The sequence below is a fragment of the Chaetura pelagica genome, unplaced genomic scaffold, assembly GCF_000747805.2.
Source record: "Chaetura pelagica isolate M959 unplaced genomic scaffold, ChaPel_1.0 scaffold479, whole genome shotgun sequence".
Classification (NCBI taxonomy): domain Eukaryota; kingdom Metazoa; phylum Chordata; class Aves; order Apodiformes; family Apodidae; genus Chaetura; species Chaetura pelagica.
The window spans coordinates 139,924-156,109 of NW_009954537.1; the positions used below are offsets into that span (position 1 = coordinate 139,924).

The 16,186-nt window shown below is 41.2% G+C and overlaps 1 protein-coding gene across 1 annotated transcript in view; it reads right to left on the bottom strand.

The window, feature by feature from the left end:
* Positions 1 to 5,288: 5,288 nt before the first annotated feature.
* Positions 5,289 to 16,186, bottom strand: part of CREBL2 (cAMP responsive element binding protein-like 2) — a 67,300-nt gene continuing 56,402 nt past the window's right edge. The window contains exons 2-4 of the mRNA XM_010004775.1: positions 7,537 to 7,734; positions 6,256 to 6,403; positions 5,289 to 5,537 (exon numbers count right to left, since the gene is read on the bottom strand). Of these exons, the coding sequence (XP_010003077.1) occupies positions 5,536 to 5,537; positions 6,256 to 6,403; positions 7,537 to 7,734 (348 nt within the window). The 3' untranslated portion in view covers positions 5,289 to 5,535. The remainder of the gene's footprint in view (positions 5,538 to 6,255; positions 6,404 to 7,536; positions 7,735 to 16,186) is intronic.

Sequence of the window (16,186 nt, forward strand, 5' to 3'; positions counted from 1 at the left end):
ATCCCAGCCATGATTTGAGGTTTAAATGGAAAACCAACTCTTACTCTTCTCCCTTTGATAAAAACTCTCCTGGCTGATGTTCATGAGATAAAGGCTCTTGGACCAGAATTTTCTGCCTCACAAATGAACTCCCCCCTAGTGCTTCAGGTACGTACACCCAAGCCAAACTTACCCTGCTGTTTAAAAGCACACTGACTGATGAAAATGCTGGGCAATTTGGAATTGGAAAGAAACGCAATTAACAGAATAATCTGAATCTCAGTGTTTCAAGTGAAAGATGACCTAAAATTTTGCAAGTAGCCGAACTGTTTCCACACATGCCCATCACCTACAACGGAACAAGGCTGTCATTGCTGTCTGCTGCCACCCTCCCAACAGTGCTGCCTTCCCCCTGACCACACAGATCAACAGAACACCTGAACAAGAAAAAAAAACCACTGGGGGGAGCTGACATCAACACTGCTTACGCTAGGCTAGGCGGAGAAGCAAGTGGGTGCTGAGCCACTAAGGGTGATGGTATTATTCAGAGCTGGCAGTGCAGAAGGGGCATTTACTCTGCTGTTACTGAGAGCTTAAAATGCTCAGGGTGAGCTTGTGGGTGTGGTGCACCCCTTGTGCAAACGAAGAGAGCAACAGCAAACCAACCCATGTTTTTCTGTAGTCCTCTGGAAAAGGAAGCCTTGGTGGCTTTTGAAAATAGCTGCCAGACCACATAGGGAAGAAGGGAGATTCACAGATGGCTCTGTAAATGCATACCAAAAACTGGGAGATTTTGAAGTACTGCTTAGGGGAGAGGAAAGCAAAAGCCCAGAAATGCAAAACAGAAAACACTGACCTAGCAACACGGCAGGATCTATGTTCGATAGGGGCTAGGAAAGAATGGTTCTTACATCAGCAGACATTTGGAGCATGCCACATAAGGAGCTGCAGGACACTGCTGGTATGCTCTATCACAGGAATATGCAGCACTGCTGCTGCCAGCGCTGTATAACTTGATCAAAACGTATTTTGAAGGTTGCCATGAGAAAGGAAGTATGGAAAAAGCCACTGTTTGTAGCAGGCTATTTCTATTCACATCAAACACTGTCTCCTGGAAACACATTTGTATAATTCACTTGTCTTTTACTCACAAATGTATTTCATCAGCAGAGTACCCATCGGCTGCAGCATAGTTACAAATGTTACCATTACCCAACCTCATACATAAAGACTATACACAAGAATTGCTTGAAGCAGCAGTTCATGTTGCTAGTGTTTATTTAAGCCAGTTGTGAGTTACAGGCAGACACACAAAAAAACAGGGCTGATCTTGCACTAGTTATGGAAACAAAACTTCCACCTCTCAAACTATTTTTACGGAGGAAAAAAAAAACTGGAAGTCAGTCTGGTTTTTGCAGATTATTTTTTTTTAATAAAGTGCTGCTGAAAATGACTAGCTGAAACATAGCAGCATTTTCTATTTAAAGATAAAGAAAATACAAATAATTGTATAAATAATAACAAGCAACAATTTTTGCAGAAACAGCTGAAGGCAACAGCTATAACTGACACTACAAATTCTGCTTCCTTATCTACATATACAAGTCTATACATTCCATAAATACAGTTGATGAGTAGTCCACTCATGCACTATGCAGTATGGGATACCTCAGATTTTACTGTGGATTAGAAGTTTCTGTTTTCTCATACAAACCCACAACAGAGTCACACAAGGAATTCAGTTAGTGCCACAACTTAGGGAAATTAATACTCAGTGAAACTAACAGCAGGAAACCCACAAGATTATGTTTTTTCCTTGCTTACCTACAACAGGTATTTCTACATCAGTTCATCCTCTTGCTGTATCTCTAAAGCATAATGAGGACTAGAGTTCTTATTTCAGCTTTTCCTCTGAATTCTCCACATTTTTAGATAAGCCTCAAACATTTGGTCCTTATATTAACAGTAATTTTATAGCTAACTATAGAGATCACAGAATGGTAGGGGCTGGAAGGGAACTCTGGAGATCATCTAGTCCAAGCCTCCTGGTAAAGCAGGGTCACCTAGAGCAGGTGGCACAGGATTGTGTCCAGGGTGAGGTTTAATATCTCTAGGGAAGAAGACTCCACAATCTCCCCAGGCAGCCTGTTCCAGTGCTCTGTGTAATTTTTTTGGAAAGTAGCAAATGCAACTATGTGCCAAATGAGATGCCAGGAGATTAATCTTCACCCTAAAATGTAAAAGGAGAAAATAAATAAATAAATAAATAAAATCATCAGTCACTGTCCCAAAGCTAGTAATGGTTTCAGCTGTCAAGAAAGGGAAAAGCTTTTTTAAAATTTATCTAATACAGTAAAAAACCAAACTCCTCTGATGTAAGTTATAACAGTCTTTTGAAAAGCACTTAATAGACTTCAGATTCTTTGACAAACATAATCATCAGATCATGAAAGCAGACTGTAATTTTATGTATTATATATAATTACAAAATGTTCTCAGTTAAGGGACAAGTCCATTAAGTGTATCCACTTTGGTTTTTGGGATTCTATGCACTAAGCAGATATAAAGACAACACTTATTGCATGTTTTTCTAGTGAAGTTTCCACTATCTGGTAAATCCTTGGGTTAAATTCTCCAAAAGTATTAGTGTAACTACAGTGCTTATTCCATCAGCATCCACTGAGTTCAGTCTTATTACACCTTCCTGTAACAGAGCTCTGATGTTACTTAAAACACCAAATAGTATACAGCATTTTTTTTAACACTATGGATACTTTCCAAGAGATACCCACTTTTAGCTGGGCAAATCGTTCTAGCTGACCATTAGATTTCCATGGCAAGTGGGAATATGAGGCATTTCCAGGTTTATTTCCTTTCTTCAATGTTTGTGAGAGAGAACCAGCTGCACACACTCACTGCAGGAGAAATGGGTGGGAGGCTGTACCCATTTTACACAGAGAGGGTAAGACTAAACCATCCTCCATGATTTAGGGTACCACTTAAGGTGCCTCCTAGTCAGAGAACCTAGTTGCATGACTTCTGGGACCCACCTTGATGGGGATGCAGGCTGTAAACCATTAGAGTATCACATGAGCATGAACCACAAGTATTTCTGTTGTTTTTTAAGGGGAACTGCTAAACTTCAAAACAAAGAACTCCCAGAGATCCATCTAAGGCCAGAATATTTATAATGCAGCATGATCTGCCATGTTATGGAAGCTCTAATTTAATGATCATTGCTAGGAATCCAACATTTCATAATGAACTACATCATCTAGAGCTGGTTGGAAAATTACAGTTAGAGCCTCTAACTCTCTGCCACTGTTATTTTGGCTTGCAGTACAAACTTGCCATCAGCTTAAGACGGCTGTAATATGCCTCCTGTCCCACCTGCATGAAGCACAGAAAACCTGTTAGAACATGAATGCCACTGTTTGTGCCACAGACCTGGGCTCAGGTGTGCCAAACACAATCCTGTAATGCCAACTGCTGCCCAAGCCAGGAGGCAGGAGCCACTGTGCTGAGGAACAGATGAAAACTGTTCCTCATTGCCATGAGAAATTCTAATTCCTAATTTCCTCCATAAAAGAAAACTTAACTCCTGAGAAGTTTCTGGTGTGGTAAAACAGAAAGTGAAACAAGGAAGCAGTGGAGGACAAGTGGGACATTTCTGGTGAGATTACAGCTGCATTTGTCATGTTACCTAGTACAGAGGGGAGCTGCTCTGGTCAGACATATCATAAATCCTCTGCACATTTTCTACATCCCTGATTCAGAGAAAGACTTAAGAAGACACAACCTTTAAAATGTGTTTAATTACAATACATGGTTCACATCTGAAACTAGACTGTGTAAGTCTAAGTCCAACCAAAAATAATATATTGTGCTTCTGGCATGTTCATGTTAAAATCCAACTGCAAGGTTCAGACTATAGATCTGGACATCTGGTCTAGGGTTTTGGTGTTTTTTTCCCAGAGAAGCCAAGAAAAGGACAGACAAGCATTCAACATAAACAAAAATCCCAAAACTTACAGGAAGGCCTTGTTGCTGCCTTTCAGGACAGTTCAGAGCTTAGAATACAAAATGAGGGGAATCCTATCATATCTTCCCCATCTCAGCTTCAGTGTTACGTAACTTTTTCTAGTAGTTTTCCAAGTCTATGCAATATTTCTTAGCAATTGCTAAGCAAGTACGTGTGTGGACAGTCTAGAGAACAAACTTAAATCCATCCCTTAAGGATTAATGTGTGAGTGCCCAGAATGGAATTCTGGAAACTGTGCAGAACACTGGAATATAGCACTATTATTTTCAGTGCTTTCAACTAATCCTGATTCAAGACAATACTAAAGAGACCAAATTAATTCAATAAAAAGAAAACATTCAGTCTAGCAAAGTAATTCACTGGAATATTTATTCTATGAAACAAAGAAGAAAACATAAGATGAAGAAATGTCCCACACATGGCATAAAATACAAAGATAAACATTGTCACAAAATGGAGATTCAGCAAGCAAACCCCCCACTGAAAATCCAGAGAGCTCCACTCTCCACATTGCATCATATAAATGCCAAAAGGGTGTGGAGGAGAAAGAGCTGTCTAAGGTAAGTGGCAGGTTATTTGTCCATAGCTGGGATGAGTAAATCAGCCTGCAAGACATCTCTCTTACCATAAAACCAAACTGATTCAACTTGTTTTCCTTGCTACCAGTTCTTGACATTATTTTTGGCTGGGAAACCAGGATAGCATAGCAGAATTCATGTTAAGTTGCAGGCTAGAAAGATACCCACAGTGTAGGTATACAGCAAGAGAGCAGGGGCACAACGGGTGGAGGGAGGTGGCAATTGTTCCTCTGCTGGAAGCAAGGTGGAAGGACAAGGTTTGAATATCTCACTGGGAACATGGGGGGTCAGAAATGCATCCTGCAACAGAAGTATGGGCAGAAGCTAGGTATAGCTAGAAGCTATACCTAGTACCTCTCTTTAAGAGCCCAAATAATATAGAAGACATGCTGCATTATAAAAGGATGCTGAAAGCAACATCTTTTAGTTACAAATTACATTACTATAAAACCTTCTAATTGGAAGCTATTGATCCAGTTCCTTCTCCTCAACCTACAGTACTCCCTTTGGCTTTAGCAAAGCTGTGATGAGATCCTTCTCCTTATTTTATTTTACAGAACCTCTCAAACTCCCACAACAGCTACCAATCACTTAACTACCGACCACAAAGCCAGGCTAATTCTGGGCTCTGAACCAAAGGCAGCCCCATCTCTTATTGGGGAATGCCCAAAAGCTGCCATAGCTGTATTTGGGGAGGCTGGTGCAGAGAAAGGAAGAACAAGGTTCTGCTTGCACAAAAAAACCCCAAAATCCCACTCTGTGCAGGCTTGGGGAACACCACAATCAGAGAGTTTCATGTGGGGAGGAACAAAGAGAAGAGAGTGAACATGAATCCTTCCCCTTGCACCCAGGGATGCATCCACTTCTCTGACAACAGCATTCTTCTGCTAGCTACCAACGTATCTCTGCTGCAGTGCAGAAGGTTCTGCATTGGCCTCCTGTGAATGATGCACCATGGGGGAAGATTGTCACAGTTACAAATGTGGGTTTTGCATTGCTTCTTAAAAACAAAGCTAGCAATTTATTTTTTGATTTACAGTAAAGTGTAATTTAACCTGTAGCATGAAATATTTCAAAATTAGAAGAGCTGAAAATTAGAAATGCCCATCCTAAACCTAAACTCTATTCCTTGCATGTATGTATCACATATAAGACTTTATATGACATGACCTTTTCACCTTTCAATCCCCAAAAGGACCTTATTTCATTCCCTGGACAAGCACAAATCAGGCAAGAAAAAGACTCCATAGAAAATGCCAAGCCCAGTGTTTCTCACAAGTGAATGCAGCTAGAAGAATGTTTTCTTGATGGAGTTTTAAAAATTCAATAATGTCTTATGTGCTCCATTTACCTTGCATTAGGAAACCAGAATATGCTGTAGAAGATTATGGTGTCAGTTCTTCAGAAGTCTCCACAAGCCTTGGTGAAACAAAGATTGAGTCTTCTTTTAAAATAACTGCCCAGTTCTAGCTAGTGTAATTTGTGTTGTCCTTGTAAACATTACACAGAGTCTTTGTACCACCCACTAAGCTTTTTGCTTCAATCCACTATTTGTGCCCAAAAGCACATCCTTCTGTTTCTTCCTACACCACAGCCATCCTCCTACACCACAAAAGATGTAACAAAATAGGAATTAATCACAGGCTGGATACTCACAGGGATTGCTGCTGTTTGCTTCTGTCTTGCCAGCCTTGGCAAGTTTGGTTGTGTTCTGCTGTGCTTTGCCTTGCTCCTCTCCAGTTAGCAGGGCTTTTATTTCAGAGGGGATTTTCCCTTGGTCCATGGCCATGCACCACTGCTTGTACTGAAATATGCAAACACATTAGGCATTAGCAAACTGCCAGGATCACATTAGCAGACAAAACAGAGCTGTAATCTTTACCTTCCTGTATATTCATTTAAGGTTTGAATTTACTGGGCTGAAGCCTCTTACAAAACTGCAGAGCACTAATGAGCTAAGCACGTGTCCATGGTTGCATACCTGCCCTCAGTAAATCCTGTTTCAGTCACTAAACTGCTACTCAGTGGCAGTACTGGACAATACTGTAATTATTAAACAACATGGAACACTTTGTGCATGTTCTTGCTGCTGGCATGCCAGAATACCGTTCCAGTTCATGGCCTATTAAAAACAAATATTTCACATGATTCTGGGGCTGATGGACTATTAAGAGGTCTTTTCTGATTGTGCAAGGCACAGTTACAGCACATGTGTCTTGCTCCTCGCTCCTAGTTCATCTTAAATTCTCCATTGGCAAATGCTGAAGCACACTGAAAAACCTATGGCCAGCTGGCTGACTTTCCACCCAATTCTGACCCTATTTGCTGGTGGCAATTAACCCTGCCTATTCAAACAAATGTAATGCAAGGCCAAGGAAAAATCCTCACCTCTAATCACATTTCAATGGCATCTCAGTACCAATGTGAGTCTGTATTGCCAGATGAAACATTACCCTTGATTAATGCAGCTTATTTGGCCAAGACACCCATCTTATATTTGCTGGAACACAGGACAGCAGTGCAACCATCTACACAGAGAAGATGCTGCAAGAATCAACTTCCTCAACAGAAACAAAGGTCTGTGGGAAGCAATGACACACTGTGGATACATGTTCGCCCTTGATATTTTAAGACATTTCTTTCCATCCTCTATTTCTATCTCTGTTGGAAGTTTTCCAAAACAAACATTTCAAAGACAACAGATTAATATGCCATGGGACTTCCACTGCTTGCTTTTAGTTCAAAACCAGCAGATAACTTAGACATGGGGTTCATGTTCAACAGGCAAAGAAGGCAAACAGCTGAATGCACCTGTTCCCAATGCTGTGATAGCTCATGGCTTGCCAAATCCCACTCGCAGTCACAGTGATTTTGAGAACAAATGTCCACAAGGACAGGTCCCAAATAATATGGGTAGGTTAAATGATATTTTCTTACCATTTCAAGCTCTTCCCTGAGAGCACAGATAGCTCGCTCTCTGCTTGAAACCAGCTCTTCCAGGTACTGGTATCTCAGCTTCTTCCTGGCCCTGCACTCTCTTGCACTCTGACGACTTCTTTCAAGTTTGGCCTTCAAGTCTATCTTGGCTGGTTTACGACCTCGCTTGCCTGGTTTCTTTACCTTGCCTCCAACCACCTGGAAAGACAGGATGCAGTAAAGGTCCTGTTCTGCAAAGGTAATGCTGTACCATGTCATTGTGCTGACTAGGTGTTTCAAGTAGAAAGCTTTGCACATATTTTCACCGATTCTGGAGCAACAAAGGAAATAAAGGGGCTGATGTAGGAAGTATTCAGTGACAACACCAAAACTAAAAGGGAGGGATGTGACTTTGCAGTGAAGTCAGTATTTAAGCAGTCCTATCATCAATGCTACTAACCTGATTTGGAGGTCCAACACCCCCACCTCAAGCAGGACCACTTAGAGCTGCCCAGGACCAAGAGAAGAAGGGAGAAAATCACCTCCATGAACCTGCTGGCCACACTTCTTTTGATGCAGTCCAGGACACTGTTGGCTTTCTGTGCTGCAAGTGTACATTGCTGGCTCATGTTGAGTTTCTTGTCCACCATCACCCCCACGTCCTCCTCAGGGCTCTTTTCAATCCATTCTCCACCCAACTTGCATTTGTGCTTTGGGATTGCCCTGACCCAGGTGCAGGACCTTGCACTTGGCCTTGTTCACCTTCCTGAGGTTTGCATGCACCTCCCTCTCAAGCCTGTCAGGGTCCCTCTGGATGGCATCCCTTCCCTCCAGCATGTTAACCCTAACCATTCTGGCCATGCTTACCCTCAAAATATTATTACACAGCCTGGAAAACTGTCTCCTTATATCTTCTCATGCAACCTATCCCAGTGTTCAACTCTCCCAGTGCTTAATTTAGATCTCCCTTGCAGAAATGTAATCCCTTAGTTTCTTGCTATATGGTGTGCAGATTTTGCTGTAATTTTCTCCTCTTCCTTGTGGCTCCTAATTTACAGGTCTGAAAGCTTCTCTTGCTACAAATTTAATTTAAAAAAAAAAAAAAAAAGATAATAGTTTCTTTAGTGTCTACTTTATGTTTTCCCACCCAAATATTTTACTCTTAACATGAAAGTCTTAAATATGGTCTGAAACTGAGTACACTGGCCATCAGGTAGTATCAGCCTGGAAGCATTACATCAGCCACACACCCCACATCCCCTCTGAAACGAGGATTTCTCTTTATTTGCATTCTGACCACACTGTTTGAATGGAGGGGGTGTGGAGAAACACACCTAACACACACACCTACTTACAAGAATTTTGCTGCTGGCTTGGTGTTTCACCGTACTGTGAATAGACTGTGCTTTTTCTGACAGTGTTCAAAATATCAGAGTTCATCATAAAAAGGACACTTTTTACTGTGTGATGCTACAAAATAAGTGGGCTTTGACATTCAAAGAAGTCATTTGTTCTATAAACTTAGCAGGCTGCAATAAAAACAGTAACATAGTGACTTGATGTGCTAGAATGAAGGGGGGAAAAAGGATTATACAATTGAGTCTATTCTTTCTTTGGAAAGTGAGTCAACAATCACACGCCAACATAATCCCACCCTCTCTATATTGCCTCTTCTAATTTATTCAGGAGTAGCTGCCTACCATAAGCAAATGAAGGAACAGAAAGTACTTAATGGACATCTAGTGATAACGAAACAAACGTAATACGTTAAGTAAAGCAAAGAAAAACATCAAGCTCTTTCACATTTGAACTGCTAAATACAGTTTGAATAACTGACTCCACCAAGGTGCTCTCCCTTAAGATCTTCTAGTTCAGATACTATATTGACCAAAATAGTATAAATATAATCAATCACAGCCAATGGGGAAAGAAGGTCCAAAGAAGAAAGTGAATGTCTCCTTTTGGGTGCAACATGGGCAGCTCTGTCCTCTCCTGGAACCACACTCATATTAATGCATGATGTGATTTATACTGCTAGCTCGGCAGGAGACAGAAACACACGGAGTCTTCCCAGGAGGGGCAGCAGGCAGTCATTATTTGCCATCTATTATTACTTGCACTTGAAAGATTTCTGCATATTACATTACACACTACAGCCAAAGTACTTCAGTTCTTAAAAGACTTTTAGCACCTGAGGTTTTCCTGTGCCAATGCAAGGTAGTTTAAAGTAAACCTTTAAGTTCAAGAGCTCGACAAGGTCTTGGAGAGACATACACTCCAGCCCTCTTTAAAAAAAACCCAAACAACAAACAAAACAAATAAACAACCCCCACACACACCTTTGCCACCCTTTGAGCTCTGACCCTGCAGAAGAGCGGGCTAGCACCTGAAGCTGGAGTTGTAGCACAACACATATTGGTGTACAAAAAAACCCAATAACCTGAGTCTTGGTCCTGTGCATGTCATGGCCATGCCCTTTCACCAGCAATGTCAGGCTGGTGAATAGTTGCTCCTCAAAACAAGCAAGTTAAAACTACATGGAAATAGCCCCCAACCTGAAAAGCGCTGTCAAGCAGCACAACTTCACAGCCATTAAATCCACCCCACACCACGATCTCCTAAAATAATTTAAGGACTTGTTATTTTAAAGCATCTTATGTATGATTAGATATAACTGGTATTTTTTTCAAGGGCAGGGTCACCTCAACACAGAAAACATAAATGGCAAAGGAAAGTGGATGGTTACACCAATAGGGTATCAAGCAAGCTTATAGAAACTCTTGGGTTTAAACACACATTTCTATGGACTGACCTAGAGATGTGGAGAGAAAACAGTTAAGAGGCACTTCACAGACTGCAAGACAATTAGACACTGGTGTAGACTGCTTTGCGTATTGCAAAGGCATCCTGGATCCACCATTATCAATTAACTGCCTCCCATTTAGTCACTCCAGAGAGCTTTCTGCAGACAGGTGTACTCACTGCTCTCCCCCGAGAGCCCTGCATACAAGCTCTCTTTGGGAGGAAAAAGGTTTGAACTTCTTGGGTCATAGTTTACCTATGCTCTAACCACTAGGACTATGGAAATTTAAAAAAAAGCTTCCTCCCTTTTAACTCTGACTTTTAGCAGCAATACCCAAATAATACACCTTCATACCATCCCAAAAGACTTCTGTTGGCTTCATGGCTCTTGAACTAAAGTTCATAATTCTAAATTATGCATCACCCTGCATTGTTAATTTAGTAAGTGTTTTAATAAAACCCTGCATCCTTAGTAGTTTTTCCTCACCAATATTTAGAAGCTCCTGCTGTAACCTTAAGCAGCCCAACTGGGAAAAAAATAAATAAATAATAAAGGCCTGATAAATCCTGTGTGACTGTCCCACATTTCCATATCTCCCTGGCTTCTAGTCATGTTTGCCTGCTCAGTTGCTATGCTGATATGACAGAAAGAAGACAAAGCAGAAGTGCTAGTTGATGTTGAACATGGCAGCAGACCAAGAAAAAACAAGCAAGCAAAAATTTTGTATTCCCTTTGTATTCCTCCAGAGTTCATAAAGGGATGGGATCTATTAGCATTCAGCAGTAGGCATCTGTGGGTTTTTTTTCAGGGAGTCATATGCTATTAAGACCCAGAACAACATAAATAATATATTTTTTAACAGAAATATTAATAGTGACATGCATTTGTCAAATCTGACCAACCTCCTAACTCAGTTCACTCAGACTTCAGAAAACAGAAAAAAACATAATCTCCTCCCTTTTTAATACAGTACTTAGATCATAACCTCATTCTTGTCTGGCAACAGTGCTCAAGTACAAAATTATTTGACCTGGAATTGGAAATAGCTCCCGTTGCTTGCCCTGACATAGAAAAAGCCCTCAGATTTCTATATTCCTTATTTCCACCACCCTCCTCTATAACAAAAAATGGACTCAGCAGATCTCTAGAACAGAATTATAAAATCATAGTATCATCAGAAGCCCTGCCAGACTGCATGATGAAAATACCTGTATGTCCTTACAAATGAGGGCCTCATATAGCTACTAGCATTCACACCCCTGAGGAACAGAAGCACTTGGATAGAGTATTGTGATAAAGCTGGCCTCACTGTGACATCTGCAGTTTTGGGACAATTTGGCAGATTAAAACAGTGCTAACTGAAGCACTATTTAGCACAGTGGTCAATGTGCTAATATAGACCAGTTGAGATTGACTACTTCCAATTCTTCCAGGAGCTCCCAGTTTATTCAGAGATTAAAAACAGGTCTTATGTTCCAGTATTGGAAATCCAGCTCAGGAAATCATCCTAAGGAGGCTCCTGTGTTAGTGCTTAAAGGTATAAGACTGCAGAATCTAACTTAGCATAGAACTGATGACCATCTACAGAATTTATATGAAATTATAAAAAATTATTAGCAAAAAATTAAAAAACCCTAAGCACTGCATTCATTACAGGAGAAGAGGGAGGAATCTATTCACATTTGCAAACATTTTCTCAAAATCAGTAATCAAATTAAGTTAGTCGCAAGTCTAACAAAGATGAAGTTATCTGATCAGCTAAGTCACAGCATATCATTCACATGGGGTTTACTGTCATCAAAACTGGGTTACAAAAGGTTTTCCCAAGTCTGCTTTTTAACTTTGCCTACCTATATGCAACACATACAAGTAGCTGCCTTGAACTAGCAAGGTATTTTAAAAAGCTGTTGGGTGCATTTCACTAAATTGTCATTTCCATTCAAAAAAGGAATCAGTTACTACATTCCACTTCTAAGATTAACAATGATGCATTATGCTTTTTTTTTTTTTTGAAATCCCATTTTAAATACCATTTAAAATATAATAACTGTTCCCAAAATGCACTTTTTCTTCAAACTCAATCTGCTCATTCATCTTTTAGCTCGGTTAAGTGCATTTTTTATAAATAAACACATTTTTTCTTGTTGTTGGTTTTTGTTTGCTTATTTTTAATTACACTGGAATAACAGAAAGTGACCTCATGGTAAGATTGGTTTTTGTATTTCTCATTTCTATCCATAAACTGAAAAGGAAGTATTGCCACAGTGTATGCTATTAAAACTTCTGTAATGAATATAAAAAATTGCAGTTAGCTATATAGAACTGTATTTAACAGTTACAAACAAGAGTTATTTATCAGCTTACACAAATGAGAAAAATACTTATTTTCTTAATACAATCCCCTGCTTCCTATTGCATATAATAAATACATGTCATATGTAGTCTTGTAAACTAACCAAGTAACTTCACCTATAAAGGCTGAAATCACAGTGACAGGATTTCTCATTTTTCCTGTGTCTATAAACCTCAGAGGTACATAAGTGTTATGTTAACATAGATCAACTGCTAAGTAACAGCTGCATCACTAACTCTTCCCCCCAAATAACCAACAGCTCAAGCCACAGCAAGAAGTGAGACCAGTATCTGAAGAAGTCCTAGTTTCAGAGCAGCTCTACAAGAGAAGTATGAGAAGGTCATATTTTGGTTTTGGTTGGGTTGTGGTTTTTTTCTGTGCTAAGAATTTAAGAACATTCTTTAATATTGGTGCATGAAACTTTTCTAGATCTGATATTCAGATATTCTGTCTCTCCCTTTATTTCTTACTATTTCCTTCTGATTTTGAGGAATACATTACAATGAACCATTATTCTAATGCCCTCTTAAACCAGGTACAGCTGAATTATAATGCACTAAGAATTAGAGAAAATCTTACAGTATGTAAATCCAATACCTAAATTTTTAATGTTACATAGATGAAGAAAACGCTGAACTTGGGTGGATGCAGCTGCAGAATGGTTACTTCACTACTAATGTAATTTAATTATGTCAGTGTTTACAGGGAAATTCCTTTTGGTCACACTCATTCAATTCCCAGATAAGGCTCTTCGATCACACAGGTCACCCCTCTCAAAAAGGAGGCAAACGTGACTCAGTGGAACTTTCAGATTACAGGGACACGCTGGCTTAAGCTGTAAAATCACACTAGCTAAAAAAAAAAAAGGAAGTATAAATAGTGCTTGCCTCATTCTGAAACAGCAAAATGCAAGGGGAAGAGCCCTCTGAAGGGAAATGGGATCTCTTGAATGGAGCCACCAAACCCTCAGGGTGACCTGCAGACTGGTGAACTTGTTCTGAAAGGAGCTGCAGGTCTTCAGAGTAACTATGGTGAAGTCTTTCAAAGCAGCACACAGAATCACAGAATCCCTGGGGTTTGAAGGGAGCTCGAAAGATCACCCAGTCCAACCCCCCTGCCAGGGCAGGGTCACCCAGAGCACATCACACAGGAACATGTCCAGGTGGGTATTGAATGTCTCCTGTGAAGGAGACTCCACAGCCTCTCTGGGCAGCCTGTTCCAGGGCTCTGTCACTCTCACAGGAAAGAAGTTCTTCCTGATATGCACATGGAACCTCTTATGCTACAGTTTGCACCCACTAACCCTTGTCCTATCACTGGACATCACTCGAAAAAGCCTGGCCCTGTCCTCCTGACACTCCCCCTTAACATATTTGTAAACATTGATGAGGTCACCCCTCAGTCTCCTCTTCTCCAAGCTAAAGAGACCCAGCTCCCTCAGCCTTTCCTCATAAGGGAGATGTTCCACTCCCTTCATCATCTTTGTGGCTCTGCTCTGGACTCTTTCAAGCAGTTCCCTGTCCTTCTTGAACTGAGGGGCCCAGAACTGAACACAATATTCCAGATGTGGCCTCACCAATGCAGAATAGAGGGGGAGGAGAACCTCCCTTGACCTACTAACCACACCCTTTCTAATGCACCCCAGGATGCCATTGGCCTTCTTGGCCACAAGGGCACATTGCTGGCTCATGGTCATCCTCCTGTCTACCAGGACCCCCAGGTCTCTTTCACCTACACTACTCTCCAGCAGTTCAGCCCCCAACCTGTACTGGGACATGGTGTTGTTCTTCCCCAAATGTAAAACTCTGCACTTCCCCTTGTTGAATTTCATCATGTTTCTCCCCGCCCAACTCTCCAACCTATCTAAGTCTCTCTGAATGGCAGCACAGCCTTCTGGTGTGTCAGCCACTCCTCCCAGCGGACTCCACTAGTCACAGACCTCCAACTAGATTCTGCCCCATTGACCACAACTCTCTGACTTCTTCCTTTCAACCAGTTCATGACCCACCTCATGACCTGACCATCAAGACCACACTTCCTCAGTTTATTCACGAGGATGCTGTGGGAGCAGGCACTTACTAACTAATATCAGCTATTTTCAGTAGAAGATATGAGCATCCAATATTGCATAAACCTGCTAGGTAACCAAGACTTTCCTTGGGTACAGCCAGACCCAGCAGCTCTCAGCAGAACCCTTTCAATGCTGCTGCCCTTGCAAATATCTCAAAGGTAAATTTGAAACATCATACTAGTAACTTGAAACTGAAGATAGGGAGAATAAATATTCTACTCTTCCCTCCTCCCCCCCCCTTTGCTTGACATAACTTTTTCTACAGAAAAAAAAGAGCAAAGACCTCTCTTGCTCTTTTCTTTCATGCAGTTCTCACAGTCGTGAGCAACATATTGACTTCAGTGATGCAGATTCCCCCCACCCTCCTTTGTAGTTTTCAGACAAAAGCCTCAATAAAACCAAACAGTACACGTTACTTTGACAAATTACAATGAATATATTTACAGTTCATTCTGTGTATTCTTTCTACTGACAAATTATAGTTTGCTTCTCAGTTTCTTAGATGTATTCCTTAAGAAATCACATCAAGTTTTGTTGTTGGGTTTTTTTTTTTCACTTTGAATTAAGATGGATCAGCATAGGCAGGACCATTTTTTTTTCCAGTGAAATTCAAGTGGAAAGAAACATGAGTGGCTTGAGAACAGGTAAGATACCACAAGCATGATCACCACATGACCAATACTCAAGCCAAGCTCAGAATTTATTATGAGTTGGAAGATGGATGCATCACAGCTTATCTCAAGAGTGTTTTCACCTAGCTGAGTCCTGGGGACCTGAGCTATCACTAGGACAAACTCCAAGACACTACCATAACCACCACTCCAGTGAGTTCAAATACCCAAACTCAAGTGGGAGCTTCAATTGTGAAACACTGAGCAGATACAGGAGTTATCTTCTCAGCCCTCCCGCTGGTCCTGCAGGGCCTGCTTTAGGCACTCTGGTGCAAGAAAGCACAGGAGGTGTTTCTCATGCATCTACTGACGTTTTGTTCTGCTTAAACAGAACACCTGTACCTTCAGGGATGCTGCTGGGCTGTTCTTGTGAGAAGATGAACGAAGAATCAAAGCATAAGCACACACTACAACGCTGCAACTCAAACTCACACCTTAGAACCTCACAAGGTGTCCACAGTTGCTATTTAAGAGATTTGGGGTTCTATCAGAACACGATCCACGCCACCAGACCAGACCACTGGTCAGTATCCAGCCTTCAGCCCATACCTGGAGCTTCAAGGAAAAGCCACCAGCAGCATCCAAGCCCTGTGCTCCTCTGCACGCAGCCAGGGAGGAGAGCAAAGGGGACAAACCCCCCCCTCCTGCCGGCAGCCACCAAAGCCCTTCCAGGGAAGGTTTCAGAGACGAGGACTCCAGAAGCCTTTAGCAGGAGCACCCGACTCACGCGCAGCTCCAGCCGATTCACCGTTATGACAGGGTTTTGGGAATTA